Consider the following 17,094-nt stretch of genomic DNA (forward strand, 5'->3'; position numbering starts at 1 on the left):
CTATTTTGCCATGTAAAGAAGCAGCAATATTTAAAAGGGATGCAAACATATCCATTGCCCACTGCTACGTAATCCAAAATGAGTCTATTCAAGTTAACAGTGTCACTTTGGATTTATGCTAGATAGGAACCTGGATTGTGTAAAAGCTATCACAAGTCATGTATAGAATAACTTTCTTTCCTGGCCTTATGAAAGGCATCTACTACTTAAGGAATGGATATCCCACATTTGGTTCCAGAGGAAGGTGTAAAGCTCGTATTCTCAAACAAGAAGTAACTTTAATCATAACCATATTGTGATACACTGGTAAAACCCTAGCCCCCTTCAGGTTTAAGCCCATGTGAAAACTCCCACTGACACAAATGAGCTAAGGATTTCATTTTTGACTGTGACACCATTAGGACCTGTGCCTCCTAGTGGCAGTACCAGAGCTAGGTTACACTGTACAGCAGGCAGCTAGGTCCTGTCTATACTATACCCACTATCATTACTACTATCTGTGAAGTGGGGCTCAATGGGAATTATGGATCCAGAACATCCTAATGAATTCATGTCCACATCAGATATCCTTTGCACTCCTACAAGTAATAGTGTAGCCCTGCTTCTTCTGCTATGCGGTGCTGGGTATGCCACGTTGCATGTATCAAGCAGAAGACAAGGAAGTGCATGAAAAAACCCCCATCAGTACATATTTACATGTAATATTTATTTCCATTGTGGTAACCCCCAGAGGCACAAGCCACAATCAGGGCTCCATCTACCAGTTGCTATTTACAAACACAGTAAAACATGCTCACTACCCAAAGAGTCAGACATTTAACTGACGACAAGAAGCAACAAGACCAGTAAGTGGTAATGGGTGAGGGAAAACTAGTAGCAAACTGGGGGGGGCAAGCAAGGCATATGTCCTGGGTGCTGCTTAGTGGGAGGAGCACCAGAAAGACAAGGAGAGGGCATTTCACCCCAGGGCTACTGCCTGCCTGCTACTTGCTTGGCTGCAAAAAGGACCCAGGGCAGGCAATGTATGTAACGAAGCATGAGACTTTCTGGGAGTTATGCAGACCAGTAGTGGAGTTCACTGCTGCTGAAGGGAGAACTGCTCTATGTTGTGCCCTTTGTTCATCAATTTTGCTCCCTCTGGACATGGTGGCAAAAAATGGGGTGAAAGTCGCCAGCAGCAGTAAACTGCACTGCCAGTCTAGAGAACTAAGAGTCCCAGAACTCCTTGCACTGGATGCTGCTTGCTGCTGTTCAAGATGGGGAGGGGGGAGGAGGCTGGGGAGACTGCCCAGGGTGCATTTTTCCTGCACTATGCTTCTGGGGAAGATCAGTATGAACAGACTCAGGAAACACAAGTCACTGGTGGCATTGTTTTAAAAATAAGGTTAAAAAGTAGGTACTTAATATAGAATAATTGTCGTTCCTGCTGTCCATCAGCCTACCTTTTATCCATCCCTGATAGGTCTCATATGTAAATGGGCATATTAGAATTAAACTCATTTGCTGACTCTTATGACTTTTCTGGAACAGTCCCAAATCAAACCCAAATTATATAGAGTCATGTTCATTGGCCCCTCGTGAAATCGTTGGCAGCAGTTAAATCCAAACTTACCTGACTCCATCCTTCTACTCTCATACTCCTTTGGATGTTCAGAAGTGCTGCTGTATTGTGTGAAAGACTGATTGCTGAAGAGATTGTCACACAATAGGCTGCGGCAGAGTTTTTTGAGGAAGCGCAGGACATACCCAATGCTATTCACAACTGGCAGGCTCAGGAGATGCTGCTTTCCATCAAAAGAGGCAGAAACTGAAAAGTAAGTAAGAGCAATTCAATGGGCATACAAATGCACGGAGCAAACTGGTCTGAGATGACTTTGTAGAGTAGGAAAATAATACCATGCAATGTTCATGTCTGCTGCTTAAGATATTTTCTACAATAACAACATGTGAGCTTAAAGCAAAACCCAAAATGCTGAAGAAGCTCCAGTCAGGTGAAGCGGCTCCTCTTTATCTCAGAACACAGAAAACTTGGCAAATAACACTGCAAGTTTAGTAGCAAGAATTTATAATAAATTTATCAAACTGAGGATGCACTAAACTAAAGCAGTGGTTCGCAAACTTTTTACAGTCAAGGCATCCCAGCTATGAACTTTCACTCATTGTTTGACTAGGAAAAAAATAACAGAGCAATTTTTCTGTTGCAAAGAACTCAGATACCAGTAAGTCAAAATGTTTTTGACCCTATTGATACCTTTTTGAAATCTCTGGATTTATCTTGCACGCCTAGCAGTGCTAATATTGCATGGCACCTCAAAGCACCATTAAACAGATTCCATGGCACCCCAGGGTACCACATCACCCTGGTTGAGAATCACTGAACTAGAGGATAGTCAACATAAGACCTATATTTAAGAAAGGGAAAACACAACCCAGATAATAGGAGACCCTATAACTCTAATCTCAGTATAAAACAGGGCTATTAGAACAACTTTGAAGGAAAGAATAATGACAGCAAATAGGATAACTGCAACAGGGGTATACCTGTAAAAGTACTCTGCAGTAAGCCTAACCAGGAGCAGATTTGCTGCCAATAGTAGCAGCCTGGTACAGGGCTGCTCCACCTTGCCCTACCTCCCTGCAGCAGCCAGGGGGAGCTCCAGGTTCCCCCTGGGTGCTAGCCTAGGGGCTGGCAGGGAGCATGGGGCTGGTCCTGATGCTCGCAGGGCCAGGAGAGCTCTGCCAGCTGCATTGGGAGGGGTCTTGATGTACACAGAGCTGGGAGACAACTGCTGCTGCAGACCTCTCACCCTGTGCACATGAGGACAAGCCCTGTGCCTAAAGAGGCTTCCCAATAGAGCCTGGGGCTGGCTGGGAACTGTCTCATCCTGGTGCAGGTCCCAGCCAGCATGGGCCATGCACAGGGGCAGGTCCCATTCAGCCCTGAGCCATGAGGGAAAATTTCTGTCCAACCCCGAGATGGCTGGGATCTTCCCCAGAATGGGATAGTTCCCGGCCACCCCCGTGCTGGGCGGAGAAACAGATTGCTCCCAAATCCCAATGCTGCTTGGCTTCCAGCTTCTGTGGGGAACTGGGAGCTCAGCAGCACCAGTATGGGCTGGGAGGGCAGAGAGCTACCCCACCCTGGCACTGTTCATCTCCCACGTCCTGAGGGGAGCTGGGAGCTGAGCAGTTTCAGGGCTGAGGTAAGTTCCCCATCCCCTGTGGCCTCTGTGGTCACAAATTTGCTCTCAGTCAGCATCTACACATGTGCTACTACCTGTTTACTACCTGTGTTTATGGATAGTAACTAACTGCACAGTAGCCTAATTTACTGCACAGTAAATATGCACATGTATAAACAGTGATGCTTTACTGTGCAATAGATAAGCCTACCACGCAGTAAAGCGCCTTGTGTAGACATACTCAGACTTGGGTATATTAGTCAATCATGGGATACTTGTGAGTCATAATTATGATATGGATGTATCAGGCAAGGTATTTCCAGTAGAAACAGAGACTAATGAATGCCACTGTACAAGGCCCTGATCTAGAAGTCAATGTGCAATTCTGGAATGAGTGCAGAAAAAGGCTCCTGGTGTAATCAACAGAACAGAAAACCTAACTTCCAAGGGAGACTAAAATTGCTTAGCTTGTTTAGCCTAGCAAAGTGAAGACTGAGGGAATGTGGTTGTTCTGAAGAAATACTTTGGGGTTAAAAACAAAAAAGAGCTCTTTAAGCTAAAGAACAATGTTGGCACAAGAAGAAATATGAATAATTTGGCCAAAAACAAATTAAGGCTAAAAATTAGGAAAAAAAATTTTAATCATTGGAGAAGTGAGCTTCTAGTTCTCTCCCAACATTAATGTAAACTATATGTATTCATCGAGAGAAGACTACATGGGCATGAAACCTCACGCTACTCTGCATTGGTTAAAACAGATCTGCATGTCTTCAGGAATGAAACAGGATAGTTTTCTAAGTACGTCTGATGCCTTGCTCAAGGAAGTCATAAATGAAACTAGAATGCCCCAAAAGGAAAGAAAAGGAGGGGCAAAACTCTGGGTCCCACAATGCAAGGGGTCCCAGTGTCATAGCAAAAGCTGATTTGATCCCTGTAGGGCTCGTCTGATTGGTCCATGGACAGTCTGCATCTTGCTGTTTGCTCACATCCCATTCATCCTCATAAGCTGATTTGAAAATTATTGATTCCATAGTATGTCCTTGTGCTAAAATAATTTCATAAAACAAAACTCTCCTGCTTTATAAAAAATTATCCAGGTTTACTTTGTGGGAGCACCACAGTAATCTTGGTTCCAGCTGCCCAAGACTTGAAGTTAAATATCTTTCCCAGAAAATCCCATTATTTTCAGTGGGTTTCTATGGGTGTAGCTGAGAGAGCTGACATACTGCTAAAGTCAACAAGTAGCATTTGGCTCACACATATAACTTCCATTTTAAGCTAGTTGCTAATGGCATGTATCATTGTACTCTTAAACTTAAAACATTTGTGTTAATGTTTTCTGCGGTTTCCTTTCCCATCTTTTAATACAAAGCTAACATTGAAAAAGGTGGGGGAGTGAGAAAACAAAGGAACACTCACTCAAAATGTGAAGCAGAAAATGCTTTTAATGATATTTGATTTTTACTAGATGGTTTGCTGCTCTAAACAAGGCACATGTCAGAGTACATGATGACTGCCAGTAACAGGCACTTGGCTGTGTAATCCATTAATGGCATTCTGACTAACAACAGCGTCCTTTCTCAATATACTGGACTCCTGGGGCCCAATTCTAATTTCATACCAGTGCAATTCCTTCAACTTCAACAGAGTTACTCTTAACTTAAAAGAGTGTGAATGATGTAACAATTGGTCCCTGGCTCAGTGATCTGAATAATTCTGGTACAACCTTCAGGTTTGAAGGATGCTTCTAGATTTATCGCAAAACCTTTCTTTAATGTTTTACCTGACACCATTTCAGCTCCATAGCCCTGCTTGACAAGTGAAAAGACGGTCTTTTGCTGAAGTGAGGAGTCAATGCAGGCCTGAACTACCTGCTGTAGGACCATGGAAGGTCTTTCAGGCCCAAAGTGATCTGGAAGCTGTTGCACCTTTTTTCTGTCAAGGTATGGCCCCATGTTCGCCTGTTTGTTGACGTAGATGCAAACTGCAGGCACAAAATCAAGACACAGTTGTTACAAAAAATCTTTGAAGTCATCACAACCAGCCCTGGGCTTGTATGTTTCATGATATTTTAAGCACTCTTTCATTTGTGAAAATTCATGATGTGCAGAGACAAAAGTACCTAATGAGGCCAAATTCTGTGTGCCTTACTCCTACTGACGTTCCCATTACCTGAATAAAGCAAGCTAGATTTTGCAATTAAATAATGTAATGACAATTTCTATATATGACCAGAGCATATCATACTTTCTTGCAATCTACTATAGCATAGAATATATAATGAAAATAAAAATAAGGGGATACTGGATGACATTTATTATTAATAGTATTAAATTGTAATCCAATATTTCTATATATTTAAAGCTATAATTTTAGGCTTGTTTAAAACCGATGTTGTAAATGAAATGTTTTGAAGCTGTTCCTCATTCCAATCACAAAGCGGACTTGTGTTGAGGTGCCATACGAAAGTCTGAGTCATCATTGGTCCCAATTTCTTAGGCTCTAGTGTAGTTGTGATTTCCAGAGTGAATATATATGCCGTACTGTGATGCTTGGGATTGTGGCCTTCACGATGTCTTTTTCCCTCTGTGTCTAAATTCTACCTTGCATGTTGCATCCTTTTTTGGGAATTATTGTGTCATGTGCATGTTAACGTTCTTTGCTGTTCTTAGTTCTATATCTGAGCCAACACATAATGACCTGCAGGGGACTTTTGAGACCCCTTTCTATCAGACTTCCTACATGCTTCCCCTGTCAGTTATATAAATGGTCTCACATATCACCATTAAAAACTTTCTCAAGTTGGATACAATTCAGAGAAGTCCAGAAGGCCCAACTGTAAGGAACTGTGTTTCTTTTGAGACCTGCAGTACAACTGTGGGAGGAATTTTGGTGGGTAACAGCAAGCCAATAAGTCCTTCCCAACAGTGGGGTTCTGTATACCTCCATGGGCCATTGGACACAAACCACAGAAAGGCAGGCTTGGAAGGGAGATTTGTGGGCAAACTGGGGAAATGACTAAACCAGGCTTGTCCAACATACAGCCCGCATCCTGCCAAGCCATTTTCTGAGGCCCGAGTTCCCTTGCTCGGGACAGGCGGGTGGGGGAGGGGAGGGGAGCTGCTCACCCCCATGGGGCTGGGCTTGTCACGTGAGCCGGTTCCCAGCGCCACCGCCCTGAGGGCTGCGTGGCACGGGGCTGCCCCATCCATGCCTGATGGGACGAAGTGGGGACAACGCCTGGCTTTACTTCTCTCCGGCTTGGCCCCTTGCCCTCAGTGTCCCACCCACCTCCCTCGACTTGCTGGGCTGGGTGGCCATGGGGTGGGAATGGGGCAAAGTGCCTGGCACAGGCAGTCAGCAGGGCAGCCCCAGGGGGGCCTCAGCAGGCGGGGTCCTGGCGTGACCTCTGTGGGGCAAGGCGGTGGGAGCCGGTATCTGCCGGACCCTGTGCTCTGGGCTCACAGTGCTGAGGCCAGTGGGGCTGCGTGTGCGGGCACTATGGTGAGCGGGGCCGTGCAGGCGGGCGGGTGAGGGACTGCGGTGCAGCAGCTGCCTCGCTCCGGCCCCCCTTGGGCAGCGCCAGCTTGGGGGCTGTGCTGCTCGGGGCATGGGGAGGTGGAGCTATTTGTTTCTCCCTTTCAGTCTCTGGGAAAGTAGCTGGCTAGATGCAGAATGGGTCCCTCCTGCCCACCAGCAGCTACCATGAACCTTGCAGTAACAGGCAGGTGCCGTAGGGCTCCACAGGCAGGGTCTCGCTGGCCCGGGACAGAAGGTGTTTGAATGTGGGTCACTGGCCCACTGGGTGATAAAAAGTTCATGATCTGGCCCCACATTCAAAAAGGTTGGACACCCCTGAACTAAAGCCTTGAATCTTATGCATGTGTACCTATCCTGCAAGAAGCTTTAGAAGCGAAGTGAACTGCTGACTGCTGTCCCCCAAATGACAAAACTATCTAGAGCTGGGAAAGGTGCAGAATGGCTCCATCCCCACGCTCAGCTGCTGGGCTACTGCTTTGCTCCTAGGGCCTCAGAGAAGGTCAAGCAGTTTTTTACTTTATACTGTAACCATTTGATTGATAAAAGCATAAAACAATGATCCTGTGCATGGGCGACTGGTGCCTCCCATGTCTGGTGGGGGGCACAAGCAAAACACGACTGGGGGGTGGGAGTCCACCAGCGGCCAGCTGGCAATCAAGGGGTGGGGGGGCGGGTCTCTGAGTGTGCCAGCTTCATGGCAGCAGCAGAAGTGCTGGCACTTTTGTATGTGGTATGGCAGCGGTGGAGCCAATTTTAGGGGAGGTGCAAGCAGTGTCCATGCCCCCCTACCAACTTGCTCTCGGGGGGGGGCACATGCCCCTCGCCCTGTATTCCCCCTATGTGTCACCTATGATCCTGTGGTTATCTCCCAAAAGAAGGCACTGCTGGGACTAGAACCGTGGCAAGCCTCAGAGTCTAAGCAGTAGCACATTGAAATGTTCTAGCACACCTTTGTATGAAGTGGTTTATACCCTAATTGAGCCCCATCTGAACAGACCAAAGAATCCTTTTTAACCACAGGCCAGCAAGAGCCTTGTTTAAACATAGTTGAGGCTTGCTCCATTTCAAAGCAGCTAGAGCTGTGGCTGTGGTGAAGAAGAGTGACTGAAAATAAAGCCACAGTAAATCTAAAGTAAGACATATTATAATAGCTGGCTGAATGTGCTGGAGCTGTCATCTCCTGGATAATATAACATTATCCTCTGACAGAAATCAGATATGTGACAAAAAATATCAAACAGAGTGGAAGACACAATGACAGCCTGGTAACATTGGAAATAATGTATAATTTACAGCACATAATGGAAATCCAGAGCTAATGTCACAGTGCACTGTGTTATGACATAGCCCCTCATACTGAACAACAAAAAGGACTCAAGCAATACATCCTGGGTAAATATGAATATAAAAGCAATAATGCTTCATATTACATACATCTCCAAAATGCCATACAACCCCAGAGATGACAGAACTGAAAATGCAAGCAGGGTGCATGGACTGTAGAAAACTGCCAGCTTGTGGAGTGATTAACACAAAATAGGATGGTGTCAGGAGACTCAACTTGTTTAGTTCATATTTGTGTTTGCTTGAACCTGCTGCTGGGATACATTTTGCTGACATTAAGCAAGCTTTGGTCAGTCCAGCATCCCATTCTTAATCATAAAAATTACTTAATCCCTGTCTACATTCCAACTGGGTGATAAGAACACAGTGCATGGAGAGCTGCCTGAGCCAGCTTTAACCTAGACACCTCAGTTATCAATAACAGTAACAACAGAGAGGGACAGACTTCAGTGCCAGCTGGCTGAGAATCCAGAGCACTTACTTAGGTGGTTAGTCCCACACTGAAACCTGGGCAGTGTTACCAGGACCTGAATTTGCTGGATTAAATCTAGCTTGTGTATGCCTGTGCATGTTGTTGTCACACCTTGGACTGCAACTTTAACATAGCCTTAGATTAGAAAGAGGTGGGCAATTATTTTGGGTGAAGGGCTGCTTACTGAGTTTTGGCAAGTTGTCAAGTACGCATGGTTAGCCCTGCCCCTTGACAGGTGCCCCACCCCCTGGTCGCCATCTTGGGACCAGACGTCCTGCCCTATAACCCCGACCTTTGCTACCAGAAGTCCTTCCCCTTGCCTCCGAAAGTACTCCTTTAAGTACTCCTTTAGATGGCAAGGGGTTTTGCCATATTGGAACCAGAAAAATACCAAATTATATTATAAAAAGCTAACATCTAAAACATTCATTAATTTGATTAAAAAATATATTTTTGCCCTAATTCATGTGTGTTTGGGTAGTGTACATAGAAGTGATCTCACAATAGCTTAAAATGAAGTCTTACTTTTGTATATTGTTGGGGGGGGCATAGGGATAGGTTTGTGGGGGGCTGTTAGTGTGTGGGTATGTAGGGTGTTGGGGAGGGTGTGGGTGTGTGTGGGGTGGTTTTGTGGGAGGTGGATAGATGGGGGCATGGGGTGAGGTAGCATGTGGGTGTGTGTATGTGGATATGTCGAGTGTGGGTGGGTATGGGGTTTGTGGGGGTTTATGGGGTTTGAGGGTGGCTGGGTTGTGTGAGGGGGTGTGGGTGTGGGAGTCTGCATGTATGGCAGTGCAAGGCGGGATGTGAGTGCATGTGTATGGTGGCGGGTGTGTGGAACTCACCCTACAAACACGCACACACTCTCTGCCCCTTCCTACACACACACACACTCTCTCTCTCTCTCTCTCTCTACCCATGCCTACACACACCCCTGTACCAGCTGGGCCTCATGGTCCCCTGTCTGGCCATGCAGCTGGAAGCCACATGGTGCTGGAGCAGGGAAATGGCTGGGGGTGGGCGGGGCTGAGCTCCTGCCTCCTGCTGCCAGCTCCCCCCGGGGCCTACTGCCCCTCGTTCCTGTCATCATTGGCAGGCAGCCAGGAGCAAATAAATATTTTCTAAATTTCTTAGGGGTCCCGTGGACTGGATAGAATGGCCTGGCATGCCAGATCCAGCCCATGGACAATATTTTGCCTGCCCCTGGATTAGAAGGTTTTTATGGGAGAAGAGGTCTCTTTGTTTGCATTTGGAGTGAGTATACTCCACCCACTTGCTTCCAATTCAGTGCAAGCCAACTCTTTAGAGGCAATTTAATCATTTTAGAGTGGTATTATGTACACACTCAGCACAGGCCATAAGTATACTTGAGACAGAAAGCCTATGGAACTGACTCAGCTATTCTAAAGCAGCTATGTTGCTGCATTTTCTACCTCAAATAGGTACAAATGGTAGGGCATGCTTCATGGTAGAGAGACATAGGGATAGTTTAGACATGCCCATATTCTCCTGGATTTAAAAGAGTTAGAACCATCAAATAATTCAGAAGCCTAAGCCTCATTGGGTGCATCAACATTTGCAATTCATGCAACTGAAAAAACTCTGGCACAGTTCATGCCAGTCAGCTGCTCCTGGGAGTGCCATATTCAAAAAGGGGAGGAAGGAGGACCCAGGAAACTATAGGCCAGTTAGTCTTACCTCAATCCTGGGCAAGCTTTTTGGGAGAATTATTCTGGCACATGTCCATGAGGGGCCAGCGGGGGAGAGTATGCTTAGGGGCAATCAACATGGGTTCATTAGAGGCAGGTCCCGTCAGACCAACCTGGTGGCCTTCTACGACCAGGTCACCAAATCCTTAGATGCAGGGGTAGTAGTGGACATAGCCTTCCTGGACTTTCAAAAGGCCTTCAACACTGTCTCTCACCCTGTTCTCATTAATAAACTGGGGGACTGTGGTGTCGACACCTACACAGTCAAATGGGTCGCCAACTGGCTGGAGGGCCACACCCAGAGAGTGGTGGTGGACGGGTCATTTTCGACCTGGAGGGATGTGGGCAGTGGAGTCCCCCAGGGCTCGGTCCTCCGGCCCGCACTGTTCAACATCTTCATCAATGACTTGGATGAGGGGGTAAATAGCACCCTGTTCAAATTTGCTGATGACACTAAGATGTGGGGGGATGTGGGCATGCTAGAAGGGAAGAATAGGCTGCAATCAGACCTAGACAGGTTACAGGGGTGGGCGGATGAGAATAGGATGGGATTCAACACTGACAAGTGCAACATGATACACCTCAGGAGAAAGAACCAGCACCATACCTACAGGCTGGGGAACTCCCTTCTTGCCAGTGCAGAGGCAGAAAAGGATCTTGGAGTCATCATTGATGCCAAGGCGAACATGGGCCGGCAGTGTGGGGATGCAGTCAGGAAGGCCGACCGCACCTTGTCATGCATCCACAGATGCATCTCAAGCAGATCCAAGGAGGTGATCCTCCCCCTCTATGCAGCACTGGTCAGGCTGTAGCTGGAGTACTGCATTCAGTTCTGGGCGCCGCACTTCAAGAGGGATGTGGACAACATGGAGAGGGTCCAGAGGCGGGCCACTCGCATGATCGGGGACAACAGGGCAGATCCTACGAGGAGAGGCTACAGGACCTGAACCTATTCAGCCTCCACAAGAGAAGGCTGAGGGGAGATCTAGTGGCCATTTACAAACTAGTCAGAGGGGACCAGCAGGCACTGGGGGAGTCCCTGTTCCCCTGAGTGCTACCAGGAGTGACCAGGAATAACAGTCACAAGCTGGCAGAGGGTAGATTTAGGCTAGGTATCAGGAGGCGCTACTTCACAGTCAGGGAGGCTAGGATCTGGAACCAACTTCCAAGAGAAGTGGTGCTGGCCTCTACCCTGGGGGTCTTTAAGAGGAGGCTGGATGTACACCTTGCCGGGGTTGTTTGACTCCAGTACTCTTTCCTGCCATGGCAGGGGGTCGGACTTGATGATCTGCTCAGGTCCCTTCTGACCCTACAAACTATGAAACTATGAAACTATGAAGTTACTTAACCTCATTTCCTCAGCCTCCCTCTCTGTAAAACAAAAATAAAAATGCTTCTCACTGGGCTGTTGTGAAACTCCATTAGATAACATTTGTAAATCATTTTGTGATCCTTCAATGTTAAGGTTCAATAATAATAATAGTAATAAAAGTTATCTAATGGAGTTTCACAGCAAAACAGTGAGAAGCATTTTATTCTTGTTTTACTTGTACTTGTTGTTGTTATGCTACCAAAGCAAAAGGAGAATTTCCCCCTGCACACCTCCACAAGGAGATATTTATTTAAAATGTTAATGTTATCAAATCTGTTTCTCTACCAGAGCCTCAGGGTAAATTCACCCTCTTCCAAATTAAGTCCCGATTCACCTCTCACTTACATCATTTCATCAGCGAAAATTGAGTTATTCTTTGCATGCTCCAGTTCATGTGAGAAGGGAATCAGATCCATATTTTCCATAAATCATTACACTGTGCAAGACAGAAAGGGCCAGATCCTCCATGTTATGAAGCAGGGAACCTAATTGTAGCTTTGTATTATTGAAGCCCTGACCCAGAGAGGAATCCATGTTCCTCCTCTCACTGCAGAAGAATATACCATAACATTTCTTCTTTTCCAAAACTTAAACTAAAAGTTATGAGGCAAAGTAGTTACAGCATCTTGCTATGACTCTAGAGCAGTGATTCTTAACCAGGGTGCTATGGCACCCTGGGGTGCCTTGAGATCCCTTCATGGGTAATTGGGGTGCTACACAAAGTTAGCATTGTTAGGTATGTAAACATGACTCACAAGATAAACCCAGAGTTTTCACAGAGGAATCCATAGAGTTAAAAACATTCTGACTTGTGGTCTTTCTGAGTTCTTTGCAACAGAACTGCTCTTTTTTTTTTGCTGTAGTCAAAAAGTATGAAAACTAAGAGGTGGCAATTATCCAAGGGTGCCTTGAATCTATGATTGAGTGCCTCGAGTCAATTGAGGGGTATCTCAAGTCAATAAAGGTTGAAAGTCACCGCTCTACAGGCATGGATTTGGGCTTTGCTCTGGACTTGCACCCCATTCAGCACAGCTAAAAATAGGCACCTGGTTGACTGGTGGCCAGATATGGTACTAAGCTCCATTGCTTTTTTGAGTGACATTGGCTGTAGAAACTGGTTGACCCACTAGCCTCAGGAGGACCTTTGACTGTTTTCGGGGTTTTTTAAAAATTTTTAAATTCACCCTACAGCTCTTGGTCGTTATCACTACACCCCTGCCAATGCATCTCTGATATCAATATGATATGATTGGCATCCTTACATCTGTGAGAAATGGTGGAAATCTCTGATATCAGAAATGAAAAAATGAGCAAGGAGTCCAGATTTATGTTCAAGGGAAATGGAATTAATGTTTCTCCTAAAACTGAACGAACGTCTCTTAGTTTGTCCTCACAACTGGACAAACTCTGAGGACAAACTGGACAGTCTTCTTATCAGTCCAGATCCAAAGATAGCGTGCTCCATTTTTGTTTTATGTCCAGCTATCCATTTATATCATTATTATATCATGCAGATATTATTCCTTCAACATACATTTTTCATAGACCAGTCCTGTTTTAGAAAGCACAGTATTTCGCTATCAGACCAGTACCTGCTATTTTACAACAGAGGGCTTGATTCAGCATACCTGTAAGAGCTTGTGGGGCAGCTGAGTTGGGTATTGTAGCTGCGTCCTGAGGGATTGAACTAATGTCAGGCTCTGGTGTGCTTCTCGGAGGAGAGATTGCTAAAGGAGTCATCAGAACACGAGATTTTAGCTGCAAGAAATAACCAGTTTGGGTCATGAGAATATACACATCATATTTTATTATTATTATTCTCTGTATTTCACTCCCCTTGAACTCCCACTCATCAGCAATTTTGTCGCATCATTTTACTTCCAGCCCAGAGTCTCCTTTTGTGCTTTGAAAGATCACAGGATATTTAGAGACAGAAACTGATTTGCAGAGTGTGGTTGCAAATATTTTCCCACTGATTTTTCTGCCTAAAGAAAGTAGGCACACTAACACATCAGAATGGTAGCATCGTACATCCACTTCACTCAAGCATGAATAACTGCACCAGGATCGAAGCAGGGGAGAATCAGTCTCTTTAACTACATAGTAATTTACAACCAAATGCTGCTCATTTCCATGGGTGCAAAGGTGTTAGATCCAGTGAGGCTGCTCTGGATTGACACCAGTGTAAACAAGAACATAATTTGGCTCTTAAAAAGGCCCACAAGTCATTGTCATGCAATTAATAAATAGGAAATGTCATTTGCTATGTAGTTATACTTATTAATACTAATAACCTGCAGTATGTTTTAGAGATGTGAAGCACCATGATATGGTGTAATACTACTGTGCCATGACCCTGACAATATCTGGTAATGGTGGTCATTTACTTTGAAAATAAGGAGTATTGATATGAGAAACACGCCTTCAGTGTATCCACTCATTTCTCCTTTCGATACAGCAATGAGCTTCAGGACTTTATAACTTCTAGTACATGAAATGTGCATAACTTCTAGTACATGAAAAGTGCAGCTCCCAGGTCTAACTCATGGCACTCCACAGAAAGCACCACAAGCTAAACCAATCCTCCTGACCCAGCAGATGTTAGCTGTTGCATTGGGAGGATGAGTGATCAAACTCCAATTTGGACTCAATCCAGGGGGAGAGGACTGCAGCCTCTGCAGCTCTGTAGCCTCTTCCCCTAGCTCCAGTGCTGCCCCCCGCCCCTCCCCCCAGCTCCCATTCTATCTCAGGATGGGAGGGGGAGAAGACAGGGGAGGGAGGTCTTTTCTGTGCTTCCCCAGCTGCACTTGAGTGATGGGGTCTGTGGATTGGAACCCCCTACCTTGGTGGGGCTCCAATCCATCCACCCCACTCTCCAGCGCTGGCTGGACAACCCCCAAAATGAGCTCCCTCTGCTCCCTTCCTCCCTGTCCCATTCTGAAAACAGCACCAGGAACAGTGCTGGGTTGTGTCAGCTGAGACCTGCTCCTGGCATGTGCAGACAGAAGTTAATGAAACCTATAAGTTTATCAGGGGTGACCACCAGGATCTGGGGAAACATTTGTTCACCAGAGCTCCCCAAGGGATGACTAGGTCGAACGGTCACAAACTCCTGCAAGACCGTTTCAGGCTGGACATAAAGAAGAATTTCTTTACTGTCCGAGCCCCCAAGGTCTGGAACAGTCTGCCATCGGAGGTGGTTCAAGCACCTACATTGAACACCTTCAAGAGTAAATTGGATGCTTATCTTGCTGGGATCCTATGACCCCAGCTGACTTCCTGCCCTTTGGGCAGGGGGCTGGACTCGATGATCTCCCGAGGTCCCTTCCAGCCCTGATGTCTATGAAATGAAATCTATGAAGGTGCTCCGCTTTGGAGCACCTTCATCTGAACTCCCATGGAATGAGGGTTCAGATTGTCACGGAATCAGACCTTTTTAAAGTGCTCTTCAGCTGTGCACTTGTTTTTGGTCATGGCTGTAGAGTGCTTTCAGAGGCCATATTGGGCAAAAAGTGTCACTTCTGTGACAAATGGTGAATTTCATACGTTATAAAAATAAGTGTTTCTGGTGGATGATTTTTCTTTGTTTTTAATAGGTCCACTAGAGAATACTATAATATATTGTAAAACAAGAAAACATTCATGTTAGTACCAATTTTAAGCAGCCTTCCAGGAGCCTTTTACCCAAACCATGTAAGATACAAATCATCCTCTACTTTGTAACAATTGCAAATACATAAAACAGACACCAGTTGTTTTGCCACAATATTAAAAATAGAAGGATCTTGGGTCTGCTCCAAAGGTGTCTGAATTCAATAAGAATCTTTCCATGCCATTTCATTAAAAACAGGCTCATATTCAAAATTCAGCAACAGTACTCGGCAACTCTTGAGCTCAGCAGAGTAGAAGCTTGAACATTTATGATACCCATCAAAAATAAAAAAAACCCCAAAACAAATGTTGAGATGGATGGAATTTCTGCTGGAACTTCCCAACTAGTCCAGCCTTATCTCTATCTAGCCTTCCTTAAAACACATGTTTTCACTAATGGCATAAAACCTGGTCCAGCCCTCAAAGAATGATTTATGGAAGGGTCAACACAACACCCATCAACTTAAAATCTAAACATCAAAGCTCAGTCACTATTCTTCATATTGTATCTTTCATTTGTTAGTTAGATTCTGAGCTATTTGTGGTAAGGAACTGAAGTAGTCTGTTTACCATCTGGAAAATGTAATATTCACTAACTAGTATCACTACTGTTTGTGAGTGTGGCAGCTTGGCCATATGGTTAAGATACAGATACAGAAATGTGAGCTGAAGTCTCATTCAGAACTTGTGTTAAAGGCTGCCCCCAGTTAACCCAGTTGTGATCTGGTCCTCAGGCTGTGGAATAAAAAGCAGCCAGGTATGATGCTCACCACACCACTCCCCTGTGTGCCATTGGTTACCACATGTGTGTGTCTTAATCATGTTTACCCAGTGAGCCACGGGCTTGGGATGAACCCTGGACTACTACCATTTATTTAATCCTGTTGTAAAGGTATGGAACAAAAGTCCCTGTATTACTAGAGCAGGGGTGAGCAATTATTTGTGTCCACAGGACACATAGGGAGCTTTGGTGAGCTGTCACAGGCTGGGTCAGCACCCTTCCCCCCCTGCCCACAACAGCTCATCAAACCTCCTTATGTGGGATAGAGCTGCAGGGGGAGGGGGTGGAGCTGGTGTGGGTGCAGGCAGCAGCTTCAGCAGGTCCTGCCCTTCTACCCAAAGGAGGGGCTTGGGTAGATGCTCCAATCCCCAGGGGAAAGCTGCCACCTGCATCCACAGCTGATTCCAATGCTGGCCCAGCACTGCTTCCAGTGCATGGGCTGGAGCTGGTATAAGCTGTGGGATCTGCTATATAGTTGGGGGGTGAGGGGGAGATAGTGGGGGAGAGGGGGAGACAGAAAGAGAGAGAGTTGTGGCCCTGCTTATGATGAGAGGCAGCAGCCGCTGCTGGGTGCCAGGTAAAAGCAGGATCTAGCACGGGGTGGGCGGTCATTTTGGGCGGAGGGCTGCTTACTGAATTTTGTTAAGCCATCAAGGGCCACATGACAGGCAGCCAGGGGCAGATAAATATTAATTTTCTAAAATTTTTAGGGGCCCCGTGGGCCAGATAGAATGGCCTGGTGGGCCACATCTGGGGGCCACATTTTGCCTACCCTTGATCTAGCAGCATTTACACTCGCCACTTCTGGGGGCCTTCAGGCTGTGGCTGCCCTGTGGCTACTCCCCACTGCTTCTGCCCCGCACCACTTCCAAGCCACCCCCCCGGCCAGATCCTGTGACTTCACTGCCACTGATCCACAGGCCAAGCACAATTAGTTGGTGGACCACATCTAGCCCAGAGGCTATATTTTGTCCACCCCTATAGTAGTCTCTTGGCATAAAATCTGTACTACCAGAGTACCTTGGCATAAAATCCAGATATGG

The 17,094-nt window shown here is 46.0% G+C and overlaps 1 protein-coding gene across 1 annotated transcript in view; it reads right to left on the reverse strand.

The window, feature by feature from the left end:
• Positions 1-17,094, reverse strand: part of SCML4 (Scm polycomb group protein like 4) — a 102,174-nt gene that overhangs the window by 71,161 nt on the left and 13,919 nt on the right. Inside the window, exons 2-4 of the mRNA XM_090031378.1 lie at positions 13,248-13,377; positions 4,966-5,166; positions 1,613-1,807 (exon numbers count right to left, since the gene is read on the reverse strand). Coding sequence (XP_089887504.1) covers positions 1,613-1,807; positions 4,966-5,166; positions 13,248-13,377 — 526 coding nt within the window. The remainder of the gene's footprint in view (positions 1-1,612; positions 1,808-4,965; positions 5,167-13,247; positions 13,378-17,094) is intronic.

The sequence above is a fragment of the Crocodylus siamensis genome, chromosome 1 (assembly GCF_052110815.1).
Source record: "Crocodylus siamensis isolate JL-2025a chromosome 1, ASM5211081v1, whole genome shotgun sequence".
Classification (NCBI taxonomy): Eukaryota; Metazoa; Chordata; order Crocodylia; family Crocodylidae; genus Crocodylus; species Crocodylus siamensis.